The sequence below is a fragment of the Rhinolophus sinicus genome, chromosome 6 (assembly GCF_057876585.1).
Source record: "Rhinolophus sinicus isolate RSI-liver-muscle chromosome 6, RSI-T2T, whole genome shotgun sequence".
In the NCBI taxonomy this organism is placed as follows: Eukaryota; Metazoa; Chordata; class Mammalia; order Chiroptera; family Rhinolophidae; genus Rhinolophus; species Rhinolophus sinicus.
Genome location: NC_142506.1, coordinates 33353066 through 33374040, shown reverse-complemented (window position 1 = coordinate 33374040; position 20975 = coordinate 33353066). Strand labels below are relative to the sequence as shown.

Genomic DNA, 20975 nt, shown 5'->3' with positions numbered 1-20975 from the left:
CAGGGACTCATTCAAAGTGCCACGTCGCCAAGTTTAGGGCTACCAGCTACCCCGCGGAGGCTTCCGCCAGTTAACCCCTCCCAGTCTCCCGTCCAGTCACCGATCCCCAGGCACGAATCCTCCACCAGGCCCGAAAGAGTAGTCACCGCCAACCACGACAGCCGCGCCGCGGCCCCAACGGCTTCCACCTCGCCCGGGCCGCGCCCACGTGACACCCGCCCCGCCCACCGGTTCCCACGTGACCTGCGGCCCTCCCTGGTCTACCCTGCGCGCTTCTTGGATCCTGGCCGAAGCCGCCATTGTTCCGCCGGGGGAAGACAGCGGGGCCTGGCACTGGCGCCGAGACGCCGCTTAGCGGCCGCCACTGGAGACACTTCCTCCCGCCGCCCCCACCCCCTTCTTCCTGGCGGCGGCCGAGTGAAGCTGACAAGGGGGAACTGCGAGCCCCCTCTCCTCCTGGCTGCGGCAGCGGCCGATCCCCGGCTCCGGCGCGAGGGGCGGCCGCGATGCGCTCGGCCTGAGGCGGTCGGCCCGGCCCCTCCTTGCTTCCCTTGACTCTTCCACGGCGTCTCTGCGCCCCAGCGTCATCCTGCGCTCCCTCTGACGGGAGGGAAGATGGCTGCACGGAGCTGGCCGGACGAGCTGGCCCAGCAGGCCGAGGAGGGCTCGGCCAGGCTGCGGGAAATGCTTTCGGTTGGCCTAGGCTTTCTGCGCACCGAGCTGGGCCTCGACCTGGGGCTGGAACCAAAACGGTACCCGGGCTGGGTGATCCTGGTAGGCACGGGCGCGCTCGGGCTGCTGCTGCTCTTCCTGCTGGGATACGGCTGGGCCGCGGCTTGCGCCGGCGCCCGCAAGAAGCGGAGAAGCCCGCCCCGCAAGCGGGAGGAGGCGGCGGCCGCGCCGGCCCCGGCCCCTGATGACCTGGTCCTGCTGAAGACTATCAGGAGCGAGGAGCAGAAGAAGAAGAACCGCAAGAAATTGACCGAGAAGCCCAAAGTGAGTAGGGGAGGAGCGACGATAGAGTAGGGGCGAGGGGCCGGCGTGGAGACCCTCGAGCGAGTGGGAGGCCGAGCCCCATCCCCTCCATCCGGGAATGGAAAAGGAAAAGAGTGAGGTTAGTCGAGATCCCGAACGCAGAATTCCCCAGATGGAGGAAGTGATCGGTTGGACAAGTTACTTGGGAGAATGGTGGGAACTCGGGCAGTGTAGGTCGGGTGAGGAAGTGTAGGACCAGTTTCAACGAAGGAAGTTAGATGGTCGTTCTGGGGTATGTTTAAATGAAAGCGCCCAGAGGTCAAGCCATTTTCAGGACTTGACCGGCCGGAATTACATACTACCAACTCTCCTTGAGGCCTACGAGGTAGGGTGCGTGTGTAAGGGGACCTTACCATGGTGTTGGGAAGTTATGGAAAGACTGCGCCTGGAAGACAGATGTCTAGTTCAAGTCACACATTGAGACGGTAGCCACTGGAGGAAACGCAGTGACCTAAAAACTCTGGGGCTTACAGAGGATTAAAGGTACCCAGGTCTAGACGCGCTTCCATTTTAGTTGGGACTGTTAAAGGGAAATGGTTGCCCACTCTTATTTCTGTGAATGTGGCCAGTGGAGGCAGGAACAGGAGCAAGGCAAGAGAGAGTCGGTTACCTAATATACTTTGGGGGGTACATGGACCTATGAGAGAGCTAAGGCAAGTTCAGCGAAGGGGTGTATGAGGTTTCGAAATAGAGTAAAAGGGGATGGATGACAGGGCAGAATGGTGCAGAGTGAGGGATTCATGCACCGATTTACCAGACCACGTGTGGAAATACAGAGAGCATCATATCCGTTTTATCATGCCTCGTATTTTATGTCTGCATTCTTTATTGCCATTTCCCCAGGGTTCTTACATTATATCTTTCATGGTTTTATTTATTTTTAAAAATACTTTACAGTTGAGCAAATAGAGTATGAATGGTGTGTAGAACTAGAAACAGTTCCTAACCTGTGTTTTATATCCACTTAATTAAGGTTTTCACCTTCTCAGTGCAGTAAAGTAAACGTAACCAAGGCCCTACTATGCAAAATTCACTCTGGTGTTTGGTGGACAGTGGGAGGTAGACACATAGGAGTTAGGGTCAATCATGGAGACTTGTGTAGGAGACAGATTCATGAATAGTTATAATATTGCATAGACTGATAGGTGCTGTAGAAGTCTGAGCAATGTTAATGAGGTTTGGAGGATGGGAGACTGTTCCATCGGAGGGATTTAGGAAAGTTATCTGAGGAAGTAGGATTTGAGTTCAAACTAAAGTAATGAAAGTATTGTTGGTAAGAGTACAAAGAATAAGGCTATGTTAGAGACTTGACAGGTCACAGTGCATTATTATGCCTAGGTAAGTATTCACATTTTGCCTGCTGAAGATGCAAGATACATACAAAACCCAGAAAAGGGTACAACTTCGTCATTATGCATACTACCTTTAATTAAGAGAAAACAGTACTGATTTGGAACATATATAATTACATTTGTAGACAGCATTAAGGATTACCAGAAAGTAATGTTACAATGAAAGTAGAGAACGTGGCTCCAAGATGAGGAAAGGTGATCTTGAAAAAAACCACATGTATTCAAGCCTAAGCCCTGTGTAGATGAAGCAAGTTGTGAAAATTTCAAAGCCCTGTCTCAGACTTCTAAAATTTCAGATAGACTTGAGCTCCAAAACCCCATCCAAAGTGCATCATAGCACTCAGATGACTCATCTGAAGAACACAGACTCCAATGAAACTTGTACTGTGAAAAGGCTCATCAGACTTCGGACTTATCCTTTCTCCTTTTCATTTGAGTGAAGGAAGGGGAGAATGAATAAACAGATCTTTTATTAGCTTTGGGGAGTGGAGAATGGGAAAAACAACTAATAGTTGATGTTAATTGGGTGAGAAAATATCTTTGCCTACCTAATGGTAAAGATGTTGGAGAAGTTTATCGACATTTACAAAATTGTGGCTTTCAGATTTTTCTTGACTGCAACCTACAGTAAGAAATACATTTTACATTATAGTACCCTCCCTCACACATATAAAACTATTCTGTTTTTCTTTAATGATATTTGTAACGCACTGAATTGGTTTCACATTTGCCTGTGAGGCATGACCCACAGTTAAAAAAGCACTGCGTTATAGGGCTAAGAAGTATAAGCTGCCTTTTTTTAGTACTCATATGCTTTGCACTGTGTTAAGTATTTACTTGCAGAAAAGCAGGATACAGCTTCCAAATTGAAGGCAGTGAAAAGAAATTCAGTATTCATATGTCTCACTATGAAGGAAATACAAAAGTAAAAGCTCAGTTTCTCCCCAGGGAGCTTTTCACTCCAGTTGTGGAAAAAAGGTATACTCACAGAAATTAACAGTGGGACCCCAAGTATGGCAATGAAAGACTTAATCACAGAATTTGGCTTTGGAAATCAGTTAGAGCAAGATAGTGGGAGAGGCTGAAGAAACGGCAAAGGCCCAGGGAAAGAAACTTAACTGTCAGCCTAACAAGAACGGGGAACTCTAAACTTGAGTAAGGCATTTACATTGTTTTGTTTAGCTTATCTTGTTTATAAATTGAAGATCTTCGTTGAGTTAAAACACTGCTGGATTCCTCAAAGTGTTATCTCTGACTAGTTGCAGTAGAGTTGCTTTGAATGCTTCTTAAAATTTTTAGATTCCTGAGCCCCTCCACAGATCTTATAAATTCAAAATCTCTTAACAGCCTAGGTAGGGAATCTGCATTTTTAACAAGCTCCTTTGGTAAATCTTTGCCTGTTTGAAACCCACTTCCTGGAACAGAGCCATAAGAACCATAGTATAAGAGATTTCTAAGTAGAATCATGTTTAATCTTTTAATCCATCCCTTAATTACTACATTCTAATAAACATTTTAGGATATACTTATTCAAGTGATTCAGTGATGTAAACTACTACAGTTTTTTCTTTTATTTCATTATTTTCAGTTTTCTTAAATATTCCAAATTTTGCAACACAAATTTTCAAAATTTGCTTCTTGTAGGTTGTTTTTGTTTTTAGAGTGGGTGGTGTTTGACTTTTTAAAACCTATTCATAAACGTTTTTTGAAATTCTTATATTACTTTGGTTTTTATCTTCTAATAATGTCTTGCCATAGGTCTTTTAAGCGCATGAATTGTAGTTTGTTCCCCTATTAAAGTGAAGAGGGTAGCACGTTTCCCTGATCTTAGTTCTTGGCATTTTGGGAAATCATTGTTATCTTGCATGCATTTTCCATGACACCTCATTCAATGTGAGCATTAAATAGCTCTCGGTAAATATTTTTCACTTGACTTCATCTGAGCAATGATTTAGATGGATATGAGATTTCCAATAACTGGTCTTGAACAATTGTTGCTTTGAATTTCAACTGGAAGCACATAACGAGGATCAACTTCAAAGAAAAGTCATTTTAGTAAACAAGTTATTTTTCTATTAATGTGGAAATTATCATAAAGATTTGTCATAATGCAGTTGTCTATATCTATAAGCTCAGTGAATGAAAGAGTAGTGTTTTGTCTTGTTTGCGCCTGTATAACCTTGCACAGTGCTCAATAAATAATTATCAAATGCATAATATGGTAAGATGTCCCATCAAAATATTTCTACAACTTATTCCTATTCTTCTTTTCTGGTAAACAGCTATATGAGCCACCTTTTTATTTTTATAGTGGAAAATGCCTATGTTTGCCTCATCTGGCTAAAATTTTGTAAGGTCCGTCTTTCTACAGCCATTCTAATAGTATGCAGTGCCTTGTAGTCATTACTTCTGTTCCAGTTTCACTGCTACTGCCCTACTTTTGGGCTTTATTACCTTTTGCTTCGGCTATTCTTACAGCATCCTAACTGGTTTTCCTGCTTCCAATCTCTTTGTTGCCAATCCTTTTTACCCACTCATGCCAGTTAAATCTGTAATCATGTGACTTTCATGTTTACAACTTTTCAGTAGTTTCCCTATCACCTATTAAATAAAATCTAATCTATGACATGGCATTCAAGCCTCTTCATGATTTTACTTCATCTTAGGTTTATCTCCTACCATTATCCTTAAGACATTAGCCTTAGCCAGACTTCTGTTGCTCTATTCATATATTTTTTTCTATTAAAAGGTCCTTCTTTCTATAATTTCTACCTATCCTTTAAGGCCCAGCTACGTTGCTACCTTTACTATAAAGTCTTTTCTAGCTCTCCGGCTAAAATTAGTCTTTTTTTCTGTGTTTATTTTATATTTCTTATGAGAGCTAAAACAAGAAGTCAGAGCATTCCCTAAGAACATGCCTGGAGGGCAACTCAGATTTTTTTGAAGTTCCACATGTCTGCACGTGATCAGGAAAGTACCTCAAGTGTTGATTTTGGGGTTAGAAATAAATTTTAGGGCAGGCCCAGTGGCTCAGGTGGTTGGAGCCCCGTGCTGCTAACACCGAGGTCACCGGTTCGATTCCTACATCGGCCAATGAGCTGCGCCCTCTAAAGCTAAGATTGTGAACAACGGCTCTCCCTGGAGCTGGGCTCAGATGAGCAGCCAGAGATTGCTGTGTGCTGCCATGACCGGCCGGTGGCCAGCATGAGTGGCCGGCAGCTGGCAAGAGCTGCTGTGAGCTTCTATGAGTGGCCGACCGGCGACCGACTGCCTCAACCCAGGGGAGCGCAAGGCTCGTAATACCAGCGTGGGCCAGGGAGCTGTGTCCTACACAACTAGACTGAGAAAACGGCTTGAACCAGATTGGGGGGGAGGGGGAAGAAAAATTTTAGTAAGGCGAAATCACCAATATGGAATCCCCAAATAATGGGAATCAACTGTGTTATTAGTGTGTATCTGTAACCAGACCATTCCTCTCATCTCCGAACCTCATGTGTAGTAGGTGTATGCTTGATTTCTCCAATTAGAAATCTGACATTTGGCTCAAACTTGAACATCTCTGAAACAGAACTCAATTCCCTGCCTTCTCCCAGTCTTCCCCACTTCCGTAAATGGTAAATGACTGCTGCTGGTTCAGTTATTCAAGCCAAAAATCTAAGAATCATTCTTGATTCTTCCCTTTTCCTCACCTCCTCATATCTTCTTCACCTCATATATAATCCATCAGCAAGTACCATCAATTTCATCCCAAAATATATATATATTCAATCTGACTACTCTCATTCTACTGTCACTCTGGTTCACTTGTACAGCAGTAGCTTCTGTTGACTGTCTCCAATCCTTTCTCAAAACCCTAATAAGGAGTCTTTTAAATAAATGAATCACCATCTTGTCTAAAACCCACACTTCAGTAACTTTTGAATTTAGATCTAGACTTCTTTCCTATATGGCCCAGCACCTGCTTTTCTTTCTAAGCTTATTTTGAGTTGGTTTCCTCTCATTTGTTGCCTCCAACTATAGTGACCTTTTTTCAGTTCTTCAAACACTTTCACAACCCAGTGCCTTTACATGAGCTATTATTAACACTTCTGGAACAATCTCGTCCTCACTGATCTAATCAGCCTTTAGATCTCACCTTCCCAGAAAAATCTTTTCCTGATCATCCAATTTGAAATATGTATCCTCGTCTATTTTCTGTCTCAACTTCTTGTGTGTTTCCTTTACTGTAGTTACCACAGTTTGTAAATTATTTATTTATTTATCCAGTTACGTTTCTGGAGTCTTTCCCCTCCACTAGATTGTAAGCCTTCGCATATAATGGCAAACAATGCCTGGCATATAAGGGCCTTTGATAATTATTTGTTGAACTAAATGGTGAACAAAGTAGCTAAAATGACATCTCACAGTTCAATTGGATAATGTCTTATTGGGCTAAATAAATTTGTCTTTTAAAATGTTGCCAATAGAATTACGTTTTTTATTCTTAGGTAATAGTTTTGTCATATTATCCCAGCTATTAGTAAAGGTAAATTATTAGGTTGGTGCAAAAGTAATTGCGGTTTAAAAGGTGAAAAATAATTGCAAAATCCGCAATTGCTTTTGCACTAACCTAATATATCACTTGCCACCCACAGGGTTTTCTTTTTAGCTTTAAGTCTTAAGTCTGTGGCTCCCTTAGTTTTAATTCTTAGCAGGGTAATCATTTGATTAAAAAATCCTGAGTAAAACAAATAATCCTGATTTTACAGAAAAGAAATCTTGAGATTCATAGAGATTAAGTGATTTATTCAAGGTCATAGAGCAAAAAAGTTTCAAAGACTCCAGAAATCTAATTTCTGATTTCTAGTGTTATTTCCACTGTACCTCTCTGGTTTCAGTAGCATGTTCCAGCATATTACATTGTATTCAGAGAGCAAATCCAATTTTCCCAGTGAGTTACAACTTTCTTTGTTGTTTTTAAATTTTACTTTTAGAATCAGAAGTTTCTGCTGAAAGTTATAATGACTTTCACAGAAGCTCCAGAATTGGCTCCATTTGTTTGGTTATATGACAGGATTTTTTCATCTTGTCATTTTATTCTGCCAGGGGTCTGACAGAATTTTTCTGACAGAGAATATCTTTAATAGTTGCACTAGTCTTAGATACCAAGAGTAGCAATAAACCCTCTGAACATTTGTTTTTGTTGTGCTTCGACATTATTGATTAATGTACTATTTCTTGAAGTTGTGAAAGCCTTGAAAGTATTTTAAAATTATTAGTATTATTCGAAAAAAATCAAGAGATCTAAATGAGGAATTGGTGTTATTCGACCAGTTTCAAATTTTACTGTGTTTTCTCTCCACTTATGCTAGTAGTTTTCAAACTGTCCCATAGAATGCCAATATACCAGAAAGCATCCATCAGGACCTAAGAAAGAAGTACATGGATATGTGCCTGCTGTATCACCTGTAGTCCTTACCTCAGTGCCCATCAGACGTAAAACCTTGAAAACCATGTTGTATTTAGTTTTCAAACTTCACCTTGAGCATAAATTGGCCGTGTGGCGGGTATTGCATGTGCTCTCTGTCCTCTAAAAGTAGCCCTGAGCATCCCTGGTGCCGTCAGCAGCAGGTAGTTTGGAAATCCCTGAAGAGAGTTGAGTTTTTGGCTATGTGTTTAGAAAGCACAAGGATCTTTACCACTAAAGGAGATATCTGAGGATATATAGCAAGGTTTTGAATTATAGGTATGTAAGATTGTTCTCTCAGTTATTTAGAGTTTAATTTGGTGTTGAATTTAAAAATGCTGTGTAAGTTACTATATGACTGAATCTATGGTTTATGTGTATGTTTAGTTTATGTAATATGTGCACATTTGGTAGAGAAGAAAAAACACAGTTTGTGCTTTCAAATAAATGACGAGAAATTGTGCTATCTTGAATTTGTATGAGAACTCTTCACAACTAAAACTAAGAAACTGACCAACTGGTTCTTGTCCATTAAATGAGAATGCATATAAAGCATTTAGCAAGGTTCCTGGCACATGGCAAATTCTTGAAAATTATTAGTTATTGTAAGGCTGTCTGATAGTCTAATCTATCTACTAAAGATGACGCCTCTTGAATTTCTATATCTTGCTTGCCTTTTGTCCTTTTTTAGATGGACGTAATATGTATACTACGCTTCCTATATGCTCTGTATAACTTGTAGCTAAGGAAATTGAGGCTCTTGTGAAGTAATAACTTGTCCAGGATGACTCACATTTGAGAATTCATCCCTGGTCTCAGCTTGCCTTCAAAACCCATACTCCTCCTTTAAGGGATAGTGTGGGGAGAAGAGGTATAACTTTTGTCTTGTAATTTAGTAAGTGCTGTGTACTGTTGTATACCTGTCTTCTTGAGGGAAGGGATTGTACCTCACTTGTCTTTGTTTCAAGGTATTAAAGGTTCTTTCTACATGTTACTCCACTGTGTTCATGAATGAACACAAATGAATATTAAGTGATTTTTTAAGAAAATGATGAAACTACAACCTCTGAGAGGCTATAATTACTTATCATTTGTTTTGTGTTAATTTCTCCAAAGGATTTGTGTCTGGAGCATTGGGCCTGATGGATACATGTACTGTTTTCAACCCTCTTGATCATCAGAACTTAACATTTATTTTGAGCTTGGTAATATGAAAACTAACCTGAATGCTGGAACATGACAATGAGATATGGGCCATCATAGCTTTGGAGAGGAAAGGATATTGAAGGGAAGAAACTGTTTCTTGAGCAAATGAAGTATGCTTTCACATGTTCTCTCATTTACTATAATTTTAACAAGAAACCTATATAAGTACATATTTTCCTTTGCATATTTACAAATGATGGAATTAATGGTTAAGTCAAGGAAAATGCTTAAAGTTGCAGTGATTAAATATAGAAGTTGGCCTTAATCTCGGGTTTGTGCTACTCCAAGGTCCATGGTCTTTTCATATTCCGTTTTTTTTTTGGTAGTTGGTAGACTGTCCTTCTACTTTCTAAACTTAAGAAGTTTCCAAGTAATTTGAAGTCATGGTTTTTACATTTTGTGGCTAAAAATAAAATTTGCATAATTAAGTAAAAATAGGATTTAAATAGTTTCTTTGGGGGGGGGAAACAGGATTTTATTGGGGAACAGTGTATACTTTCAAGACTTTTTCCCAAGTCAAGTTGTTGTCCTTTCAATCTTAGTTGTGGAGGGCGCAGCTCAGCTCCAGGTCCAGTTGCCGTTGCTAGTTGCAGGGGGCGCAGCCCACCATCCCTTGCCGAGTCGAACCGGCAACCTTGTAGTTGAGAGGACGAGCTCCAACCAATTGAGCCACCTGGGAGGCAGCTCAGCTCAAGGTGCGGTGTTCAATCTTAGTTGCAGGGGGCGGAGCCCACCATCCCTTGAGGGACTCGAGGAGTTAAACTGGCAGCCTTGTGGTTGAGAGCCCACTGGCCCATGTGGGAATCGAACTGGCAGCCTTCGGAGTTAGGAGCATGGAGCTCTAACCGCGTGAGCCACTGGGTTGGCCCCTAAATAGTTTATTTTAGATGTCAAATGTTAAACCTTATATGTGCTTACCTTAGATATAGATTCTTTTACAATTTAGAATCAATTTAGTAAATATCTAAAGGCTGCTTAAATGAAGTAAAAGTCTTATTAAGCTTCAATTATTCTGAACTTTCAAACGCTTAGAGGGCAAATTTCTTTCATATGTCCTTGTTCCTGAGGTCCCTAGCCCAGTGCCTGGTACTTATGTTCTTAATAAATGTTTGTGGAATTGTATGGAATTAATAAATTGAAGATTGACTCACATGAAGGGTTTTGTTTCCTTGAAATCAGGAGTTGTTTAATAAGACCCTGCTCTCCTACTACAGTGTTTCCCCGAAAATAAGACCTAGCTGGATAATCAGCTCTAATGTGTCTTTTGGAACAAAAATTAATATAAGACCCAGTGCTATGTTATGTTATATCACATCATATCATATTTTATATTATATTGTACCAGGTCTTACAGTAAAATAAGACCAGGTCTTATATTAATTTTTGCTCCAAAAGATGCATTAGAGCTGATTGTCCGGCTGGGTCTAATTTTCTGGGAAATAGTACGTGGACCCCTCCTCCGTTTTAATTTCCTGATTGTCAGCCATGTGTCTTCATTCTGGCTTATCACTACCCCTCCCAACACACACGCACACACGCACACAATGTTCTTTTGTGAATACATTTTAAAAAGGATCTGAGGGCCGGCCTGGTGGCTCAGGCGGTTAGAGCTCCATGCTCCTAACTCCGAAGGCTGCCGGTTCGATTCCCACATGGCCCAGTGGGCTCTCAACCACAAGGTTGCCAGTTCAATTCCTCGAGTCCCGCAAGGGATGGTGGGCTCCGCCCCCTGCAACTAAGATTGAACACGGCACCTTGAGCTGAGCTGCCACTGAGCTCCCGGATGGCTCAGTTGGTTGGGGCGCGTCCTCTCAACCACAAGGTTGCTGGTTCGACTCCCGCAAGGGATGGTGGGCAGCACTCCCTGCAACTAGCAACAGCAATTGGACCTGGAGCTGAGCTGCGCCCTCCACAACTAAGTCTGAAAGGACAACAACTTGACTTGGAAAAAAGTCCTGGAAGTCCACAGTGTTCCCCAATAAAGTCCTGTTCCCCTTCCCCAATAAAAAAAATAAAAAAATAAAAAACTGAAACAAATTAAATTTTAAAAAAAAAAAAAAAAAAAAAAGGATCTGAGATGGGTGTTGGGGGACAGTATAATAATAATAATAATAATGCAGACATGGCATTGCCTACAAGGAATTTATCCATATAAGAAATGATTATATCATTTTTCTGTTGCTGGTTGATTTTCACCAAATTTGAAGGACATTCGAGGGTTGTCTAATTTAAAATGTAGATTGTATGCTATATATGAAATTAACTTTGGTTGGCCCTGGAGGGAAACACCTCAAGGTCTTCCAGAGAATTTTAAACTGGTACAATAAGAGGCCCATGTAGGCTCCATGATCAGAAAATAATGCTGTCATATAAAACCCAGATTGGTAGTCACATTGGCTTTGCAATTAGTTGCTTTTCATGTGAGCAGATCTATATAATATGCTTTCATTTAGGGATTTGCTAATTTAAATGTGATTAATAATTTTCCAGGACAAGGCCTTCTTGACCAACTAGTAATGGCAGAATAAGCAGACAGATGAGTGTTGCTGATGGGTAAGAGGGGTACAACCACCATAGTGTATCCTTTTTTCCTGCTACCCAAGAATTCTGTTGACTTTACTCTCTTGGGATAGGAGGCTTTTTGTTTTCGTGGTATCAGGTGGGGATTTGTGGGGAGTTGTTGATGACTTACGGAATCCCAGAGATTATGAGAGCTATAGAAAGCCCAAGAGTTAGTGAAAAATTGAGAAATCTGCATAGACCAGAGAGAACAGCTACAGTTAAAGCCTTTACATAAATTGATGTTGTGAAGAAGAAAGTTGGCACAGGTTGGAGCATGGGACTACCTTTGCCTTGCTGATCAGTTCAGAGCCTTTGAAATGAAAACTGTGTTCCCTGATTGAGGACTTCAGATTTTGTATTGCTTAAAAGGAAAGATTGTGGGGGCGCCGGATGGCTCAGTTGGTTAGAGCACGGAGCTCTCAACAAGGTTGCCAATTCAATTCCCGTATTGGACGGTAGGCTGCGCCCCCTGTAACTAAAGATTGAAAACGGTGACTGAACTTGCTGCTGAGCTGCGCCCTCCACAACTAGATTGAAGGACAGTGAGTTGGAGCTGATGGGCCCTGGAGAAACACACTGTTCCCCAATGTTCTCCAATTAAAAAAAAAAAAGGGAAAGATTGTTTCATCTTTCACTTGGGAGGCTGTATCAACAGTGTTTGCAGTTGGTCTCAAAGGAATTGCATTGATTTAGTAGGTTTTTAAGATAGTTTTCAACCAGTTAAGTTCTCATCTTTTATCAGTTAGTAAATAAATTTAAATGACTCAATGTAGTCATTTACATGAGTAAAATGGGGGTGCTATATAAGTGACTATGATGGAGAGTTTCCAAAAGGGCTTAATTAAATGAAGGTTTTGCAGATGTAAACCTTCTGAGCTGCCAGTTAGAGATGGGAAACGAATTGGAGCTTCAAGATCCTGAGTTGGTAAGACTTACATAGAAAGGTGAGGCTGACCACAGGAAATCAGAAAAAGTAAATTTGGCTAAAGAGGATAGTGTGAACTAAGAAATAGCCTGCAGATTGACAAGATGGTGATATTGAAAAGATGATATTGAATTAAACAAAGTTTTAGATTCCAGAGGTGGATATGGCTCTAATCCCGAACTGTTTTCTGGACTTTCTTACCTTTCTCTGTGCACTGCCCCCACCCCCATATGTACACTCAAAGGTTAGAAGAGGCAGCATTAAAGTGGCAAAACAGGACAGAAGAAAGAAAACTAAATCAAGAGTGAGAAGACCTGGTTTTGGCATTAGCTGTCCAACTTGAGCAAGTTGCTCAATACCTGGCAGATTAAATTTGGATTAATTAGGAATTTAATCAGCTAAAAGACAGCCTTTCTTTTGATTTTTGTGCCATGAATCTTTGGGAAGCCTACAAGTTGGGTTTTAGAGTATTAATGCATATCCCTGATAATATTGAACAAATGCTGATAGTCACATTATAGAAACTTTGAATTTTCACGTTTTATTGTATAGCTCTGTTGTAATTAGTAATCTGATGTAAGTCTATTCTGTGAGAACTGGAAGTAAAGCAATTGAAACTAGTATATTGATTTACTAACTTACTGTGTTGAAGATGAGAATGGGCAAGTGAAACAATAGGATCCAGAAAAGACGTTACAGTACAGATACCTGGGAGATCAGGTGGGGATACAGACTCCCCTGGAGTTGTGCAGCACCGCAGGCTGGGCTTCTTAGTTTCAGGACCTAGTGTATTGATGGGAAGAGACTTCAAAGAAAATATTTAAAAATTCAAGTCCAAAGAGTTCTGGTCAAGATGGCAGAGTAGGTAAACATTATGCTTGTGTTCTCTCACAACTACATTAAAATTAAAACTAAACTACAGAACAACCATCATAGAGAATCACCTGAAGTCTAGCTGAGCAGAAGTCCCATAACTAAGGACATATACAAGAAGCCACTTGGAAAGAGGGCTGCTGGAATCTCAGGCGATCATCTTAAAGGGCCAGTGCATGGACTCAGTCAATGACAGACTCGCTTGCTCTGAGCCACATGCTGGGGGCACAACTCAAAAAGCACCAGGGACATAGGGAAACGGGAAAGAACTGAGTTGTTTGGCTGTAGGGGCAGCTTTCTCCCAGACAGAAGTGCTGACAGAATCCATTGCTCCTTGCTGAGTCCTCCCCCTCCCAGCGTGCATACACAGGTGGCCACCATATCTGAGTGCTTTATCAAGCGAAATGACACCATTCATCCTGCACTGGTGATTCTCTCAGGTCCCACCCAACCCAACTTGTGGACCACCCCACCCACCCCCTACAAGCCGCTTCCTGTGGCTTTTCCATACAAATGGCCTGTCTTGGCTCATGGTGAAGACTTTCCTAAAATCTCTCAAAGGTTCACAATCCCCAAACAAGCAGTATGTAGCCTCAGTGTGCCCCATACCTCTTGCTGAGCAGGCCCAAGCCCAGCACTAGCAGCAGGTAGCCAGCCTCAGTTCACAGCTTAGCCTCTCCGAGGCACCTCCAACCCCCAGCACAAGTGGCAACCATTTGCAGATCACTTTGTAGCTCATACCAAGTGGTCCTGGGCAAGGCATAGGCAGTGGCTGAACTTGGCCTGCAACAGAGCTCCTCCCAAGAAGCCCCAGTTCCAACACAACTGGTGGCCAGCTTCAGACCACACCAGAGCACCGCCCAACCACCTCTACAAAAGACACATCCAAAGGGAAGACTGGGCAGGCACCAGAGTCCTGCTTAAGTGAATCCTGCTCCATAGGGTCAGCCCCTGCACAAAACCTCCTCCATTGTAGTCACGCCAGTCCTCACAACCAATCAACCTGAGGGTCAGTCCCACCCACTGACATGCCAACAGCAATAGATGCTCAATTACAACAGGAGAGCACGAACAACCTGCATAAGGACATACCTGGAACCTGGCCCAGGTGACCAGGGAGACTGCGCCACTGGGCCCCATAGGACACCAACTACATGAGGCTACTATACTAAAACTGGGAGGCATAGCAGCCCTACCTAATTCTTTATCTCCCCATTGTAGCTGCCTCCCTGTGTTTGTTTTTATATATTAGGTAGGGCTGCTATATAGAAACAAACACAGGGAGGCAGCCACAATGGGGAGATAAAGAAATATGCCCCAGGTGAAATAACAACAAAGCTCCAGAAAAAGAAATAAACAAAATGGAGACAAGTATCTACCAGATGCAGAGTTCAAAACTCTGGTTATAAGGATGCTCAATGACTTCTGTGAGAACTTCAACAAAGAGATAAGAAAAATAAAAAGAATTAGCCAAAAATAAAGAATACAATAAGTGACATGAAGAATACATTACAGGGAATCAACAGAACATTAGATGAAGCAGAGGATTGAATCAACGATTTAGAATATAAGGTAGGAGAGAACAATCAGAACAGTAAAAAGAACCCAAGGAAATGAGGATAGTTTAAGGGGCCTCTGGGACAACATCAAGCATACCAACATTTGCATCATAGGGGTACCAGAAGAGAGAGCAAGGAATTGAAAACGTATTTGAAGAAATAATGATGGAAAACTTCCTTAACTTGGGAAAGGAAATAGACATACAAGCCCAGGAAGCACAGAATGTCCCAAACAAGATGAACCCAAAGAGGCCCACACCAAGTTTTTACATAGAAAGTTGAGGCATAATTAAAGCATAATTAAAATGCCAAAAGTTAAAGACAGAATCTTTTTTTTTTTAATATTTCTTTAAAAAAAAAAAAGACTTTTTAAGTGGGGAAGGGGAACAGGACTTTATTGGGGAACAGTGTATATCTCCAGGGCCTTTTCCAAGTGAAGTTATTGTCCCTTCAATCTTAGCTGTGGAAGGCACAGCCCAGCTCTAGTCACCATTGTTAGTTGCATGGGGCACAGCCTACGATCCCCTGCAGGAGTCGAACCGGCAATCTTGCGGTTGAGAGGACACACTCCAACCAACCGATCCATCTGGGAGCGCAGCAGCAGCTCAGCTCAAGGTGCCGTGTGCAATCTTAGTTGCAGGGGGCACTGCCCACCATCCCTTGCAGGACTCAAGGAGTTGAACCGGCAGCCTTGTGGTTGAGAGCCCACTGGCCCATGTGGGAATCGAACCGTCAGCCTTCGGAGTTAGGAGCATGAAGCTCTAATCGCCCGAGCCACCGGGCCGGCCCCCAGAGAGAATCTTAAAAGCAATTACCCACAAGGGAGTTCTCATAAGACTGACACTTTCAGGCCAGAAGTGATTAGCAGGAAATATTCAAAGTGATGAAAAGCAAGAATCTACAACCAAGATTACTCTACCCAGCAAAGCTATCATTTAAAATCAAAGGACAGATAAAGAGCTTCCCAGACAAGAAAAAGCTAAGGAGTTTGTCACCACCAAACCAGTATTACCAAAAATGTTAGAGGGACTTCTTTAAGATGGGGAAAAAAAAAAAGATCAAAACTATGAATAATAAAATGGCAATAACTACGTATCTATCAATAATTATTTAATTGTAAATGGATTAAATGCTCCCATCAAAAGACATAGGGTAGCTGAATGGATAAGGAAACAAGACCCTTACATATGCTGCCTAAAAGAAACTCACTTTAGATTGAAAGACACACGCAGATTGAAAGTGAATGGATGGAAAAAGATATTTCATGAAAACAGAAATAGGGGGGAAAAAACTGGGGTAGCAATATTTATACCAGACAAAATAGACTTTAAAACAAAGAAGGACCCAGTGATCCTACTTCTGTGTATTTATCCAAGGAAACCCAAAACACTACTTACAAGGGAATGTGCATCCATCCATATGTTCTGTGCAGCATTATTTACAATGGCCAAGATGAGGAGGCAACCTGGGTGTCCATCAATGGATGAATGGATGGAGAAGAGGCGGTGTGTGTGTGTGTGTGTGTGTGTGTGTGTGTGTGTGTATACACACATATACATATATATGTATATACATATACATACAGTGGAATATTACTCAGCCATGAAAAAGAATGAGATCTTGCCATCTGCAACAATATGGATGGGCCTAGAGGGTATTGTGCTAAGTGAACCAAGTCAGAGAAAGACAAATGCCATGTGATTTCACTTATATGTTGGAATTAAGTACAAAATAAATGAAATAAACTCATCGATACAGAGAACATTTTCATGGTTGCCAGATGGGAAGGTGGTTGGGGGATAGGTGAAAAAGGGGAAGGAATTAAGAAGCTCAAATTGGTAGTTACAAAGTAGTCATAGGGATGTAAAGTATAACAGAAGGAATATAGTAAATAATATTGTAGTAATTATGTATAGTATTAGATGGGTACTACTATATTGGGGTGATCACTTTGTAAATTATATAAATGTCTAACTATGTTGTACACCTGAAACTAATATAATATTGTGTTTCAACTGAAATTGAAAAATAAAAAAAATTATTTTAAGAAAAGAGTACAGGTACTGGGCCCCATTCTTCAAACTCCTGAATCTAAATACATTTCTGGTGATGGGGTTCGGAAATGCTTATTTAAAAAGAAAATAAATCCTCAAAACTAATGATTATGATTAAAAACCAAATTTAGGATTCATAGACTTAATTCTACTCATGAACACCTCTAAGAGCTATCATTTTGTTTTAGGAATGTTAGGAACGCTTAGCCTTTTTAAGCTGTGGCAGTGGGTTCATAAACTTTTTAATCCTACAACAGTAGAATCATTAAGTTATAGAAATACCTGGGGACATTAGAGATTATTTGATACAGAGGCAAACAAACTGTGGTCCATAGGTAAATCTGGCCCTCCACCTGTGTTTGTAAATAAAGTTTTATTGGGACACAGCCACACTCATTTGTTTGTATCATCTATGGCTCTGTTTGGTTCTTTACTGAAAAAGTTTACCCACTTGAATAGATCATACCTATCATTTTATAGATGTAGAAATAAAACTCAAAGGTAGTGAAGTATTCTGAGAGTACACAGTTAATTGGTGGTCACAGTGCAAATATAGTTTAGTTCTCCTTTTTCCTGCTTCCATTCCATTATTTTGTGTTTGAGGGACTGATACCAGGATGAGATCAGGAAATTCATTTGTGGTACAGAATTTTGTTTATAAATTTCTTATTATGTTATAAAACACAGTAGGAGAATAAATAGTCCATCGAGTATTAGATAAAATGGCTGTACAAAATTTTTTTAATTTGGATCGGGGGTAGAATTTGATTGTAGTATATTCTGTTTCTTGAGTACAGATCTTTGGTTGGATCTGCCAAGCAGTTTGATGACAAGATTCTTTTTTGTTGCCTATGCAGCCAAATGGGCGGACTGTTGAAGTGGCTGAAGAGGAAGTTGTCCGAACTCCTCGAAGTGTAACAGCAAAGCAGCCATTAGAGACAGATAAGAAAAATGAAAAGGTAAGTTTGGGAACATATAAAACTCTTAAGAGAGTGACATATAAAAATGATGCTATTTCACAGAATTGTACATATTCTCTCTTCCCCACCCCCACCCCTCCACAGCCCACCATTTAAGGAAAATTGAAAATCCAGTTATCTTAGTGGACGGATAGGTGGTGAAAGTTCCAGATATGTAACATACCTCCTAGTATTTGAAAACAATTGTATTACTTTTGTTAATAGTAGTACATTTCTGACATTAAAAGCTTAGCAAAATTGCCCTATGGTATTAAATGTTAAAATAGATTTCTCTTGTGATGGAGACATAATCGTCTACTTATTAGACATAGTTTGACTTTTTTTAACAAAGGAGACTATTCTATACTCAGATCACTATTAAAGTTTGGATGGATATGCACTTGTGAGTTTTCAAATAAGCCAGTCTGACATGGGGTTTTATTCATTTTCCAGTTGCCAATGTTAGAACTGACCAATTTTTACTTGACTTAATCTGTAAAGTAGGCAAAATGTATAACAAACTGTTAACAGTGTTTCTACCTGCTATGGAAGAGAGAGACTTTTCATTTAATACCTTTTGGTACACTAAATACTCCCCCACCCTCCTTTTTTAATCCTGTGCATGTATTTTTCAGGAAAAATAAACAAATAAAAAACCACCATAGATAGGTAAGTGGTTTCCAGGAACCAGGGTGCAGCAGCTCCAGCGCCATAGAATAGTGGTATGAAATGGTTGCTCCAGTTTCTTAATGCTTGCAATTTCAAAATATCCAGAAGGACTGGTGAGATCAATTCTCCCTCCAGTGAAATTGCTGTAGGGCTAAGACAGCTGCAGGTAGGATGGCTTAATATGAAGGATAGTTGTGGGAAAGACATTTATGTCTGACTTTGTCTTTAGCAGAAAAATAAATAGTAAATGACTTGTATTAACACATAAGCATACAATTTAAGGATTGTGAATTTATACCGTGAATAGTTTATATGCTTAATATATATCTATACTTCTCACATCTAGTGTCTGCTTGTTTCTGGACTTTCTACTAGTGAACATTTTATACTTACACTTGCTTCCACTCCCTGGATTATTCTGTAAAATTTGTAGTTGAAATGATTAATGAACTACTATTTATCTCTGATTGATTAATCATAAATAGATAGGGTCTATCAGGATGTAAAACCACAGTTTGAAATTTATAACTATTCTGAAATTTCTTATGATAGGAAATAATTATAATAATAGACATTTGTTAAGTGCCATCTATAATATGACAGGCATTGTGCAAGGTGAGATATGTATACATGTATGAACATATTTACATGTACCGTTTTTCCCCAAAAATAAGACTTAGCCGGACAATCAGCTCTAATGCATCTTTCGGAGCAAAAATTAATATAAGACTGGATATTATATTATATTATATTATATATTCTATTATATTATACCCGGTTTTATATTATTATATTATATAGGACCCGGTCTTACAGGAAAATAAGACCAGGTCTTATATTAATTTTTGCTCCAAAAGACGCTTTAGAGCTGATTGTCCAGCTAGGTCTTATTTTTGGAAAACACGGTACCTAGTAGAGACAACTTATTGAGCATTTACTGGGTATGCCTTTAAGACATTATAGACTATTCATACACGTTATTTTATCCTCACAAGAGTGCTGAGGGGGTGGCATTATACCTATATCTTACAAATAAGAAACCTAAGGCTTAAGTTACCTAAACTGTTAAAAGTATAGTCATTTCTAACCCAGACCCATCTGACTTCAAAGTCTGTGCTTTTTACTTTTCTGTATTATTTCTGATCCTTTCAAAAACTGCCAGGCAGGTAGTAATAGCCCCATTTTACAGATAAAGGCTCGGAGGTATAGAAAGATTTTGATTTCACCAGTTTCTGAACTAGCGTTTGAACCCTGCTCATTCTGATGCCAAAGCCCCATGCACTTTTTATCACTTGACAGTGCCTCCTTCTTTCAGTTGCTGTTGCTTTTTCAGTGCAAAGCTTCTACCTTTGGTTTGTTGCCTGTTTGATTTTGCCCGTGCAGTAGCTGCAATAATTCACTTGAAGCTGTGATAGTGAATACCTTGCCCTATGAGGCTTGAATAAGGCTCATAGATAAAACTTTGTCTAAAAACTGTATATGACAAGAGTTACAAATCTTGGGTCTAGGAAGGTCTTTATTTGGATGTGAAGGTGGTTGCTTCATTGATGTTAGTCTCTAGTAGAGTATACAAAGGACCAACCATAAGCCAGGCTGAACGCATTGTGCTATTGGATGCTGAAGGGAATAAAGAGAAATGTAAGATACACTTACCCTCAGAGAGATTACAGTCTAGTTAATGAAAGGCAAGGGCAAGAGAGATACCAGGTGACATGAGGCATTGAGTGTCAGGTATTCAGGGTAGATTTTCATGTGTGGGTAGCCAGAAGATGGACTTAATTGGACTCTTACGGGGGGGGGGGGTATTTTAGTAAGTAGAAGGGGGGAGACCAATTTTGCCAGGGGAGGAAACAAATGAACACAATAAGACATTATTCAGCTGAAACAAAACAACATATTCAGACATGCTCAAGGAAAAGCCCTAGACAAGTTTAACTGGTCACAGTGGGGTGGGGATATAGATAGATTGGGTGTATCAGGATGTAAAACATGGCACAACATTTATGATTGACACATCAGTCTTGCATCTATGATTGTAAGGGTCTGAATTGATATAAAAATGTAAAAATTGTTAGAAACAACAGAAACAAAAACGTATAAAATTTGGTCATCATCAGATTGTTCAAGAGGATGTCAGTTGTGTCTGCTGAAATATTGGTATCATTCATTATATGTATTAATAAGCTCTTATATTTTTATGATGTTACACAGTGTACAAAATACTTTCACATCTCTTAACCCTGGTTAACAACTCGGGGGGAGGGTACTATTTTTTTTTTTTTTTACAGCTCATTAAAGAGAGTTTAGTGAATTGCCCAAGATAACGTAGCTAGTA

General features: G+C 40.5%; 1 protein-coding gene across 5 annotated transcripts in view; it reads left to right on the top strand.

Moving 5' to 3' along the window:
- The first annotated feature begins 236 nt into the window (after nt 1-236).
- Nucleotides 237-20975, top strand: part of MTDH (metadherin) — a 65437-nt gene continuing 44698 nt past the window's right edge. For 2 of the 5 annotated variants that reach the window (XM_074316941.2, XM_019714983.3), the window contains exons 1-2: nt 237-996; nt 17870-17971. In XM_074316941.2, coding sequence (XP_074173042.1) covers nt 616-996; nt 17870-17971 — 483 coding nt within the window. In that variant the 5' untranslated portion in view covers nt 237-615. The remainder of the gene's footprint in view (nt 997-17869; nt 17972-20975) is intronic. The other 3 variants (XM_019714987.3, XM_019714984.3, XM_019714986.3) reach the window with 2 other exon arrangements.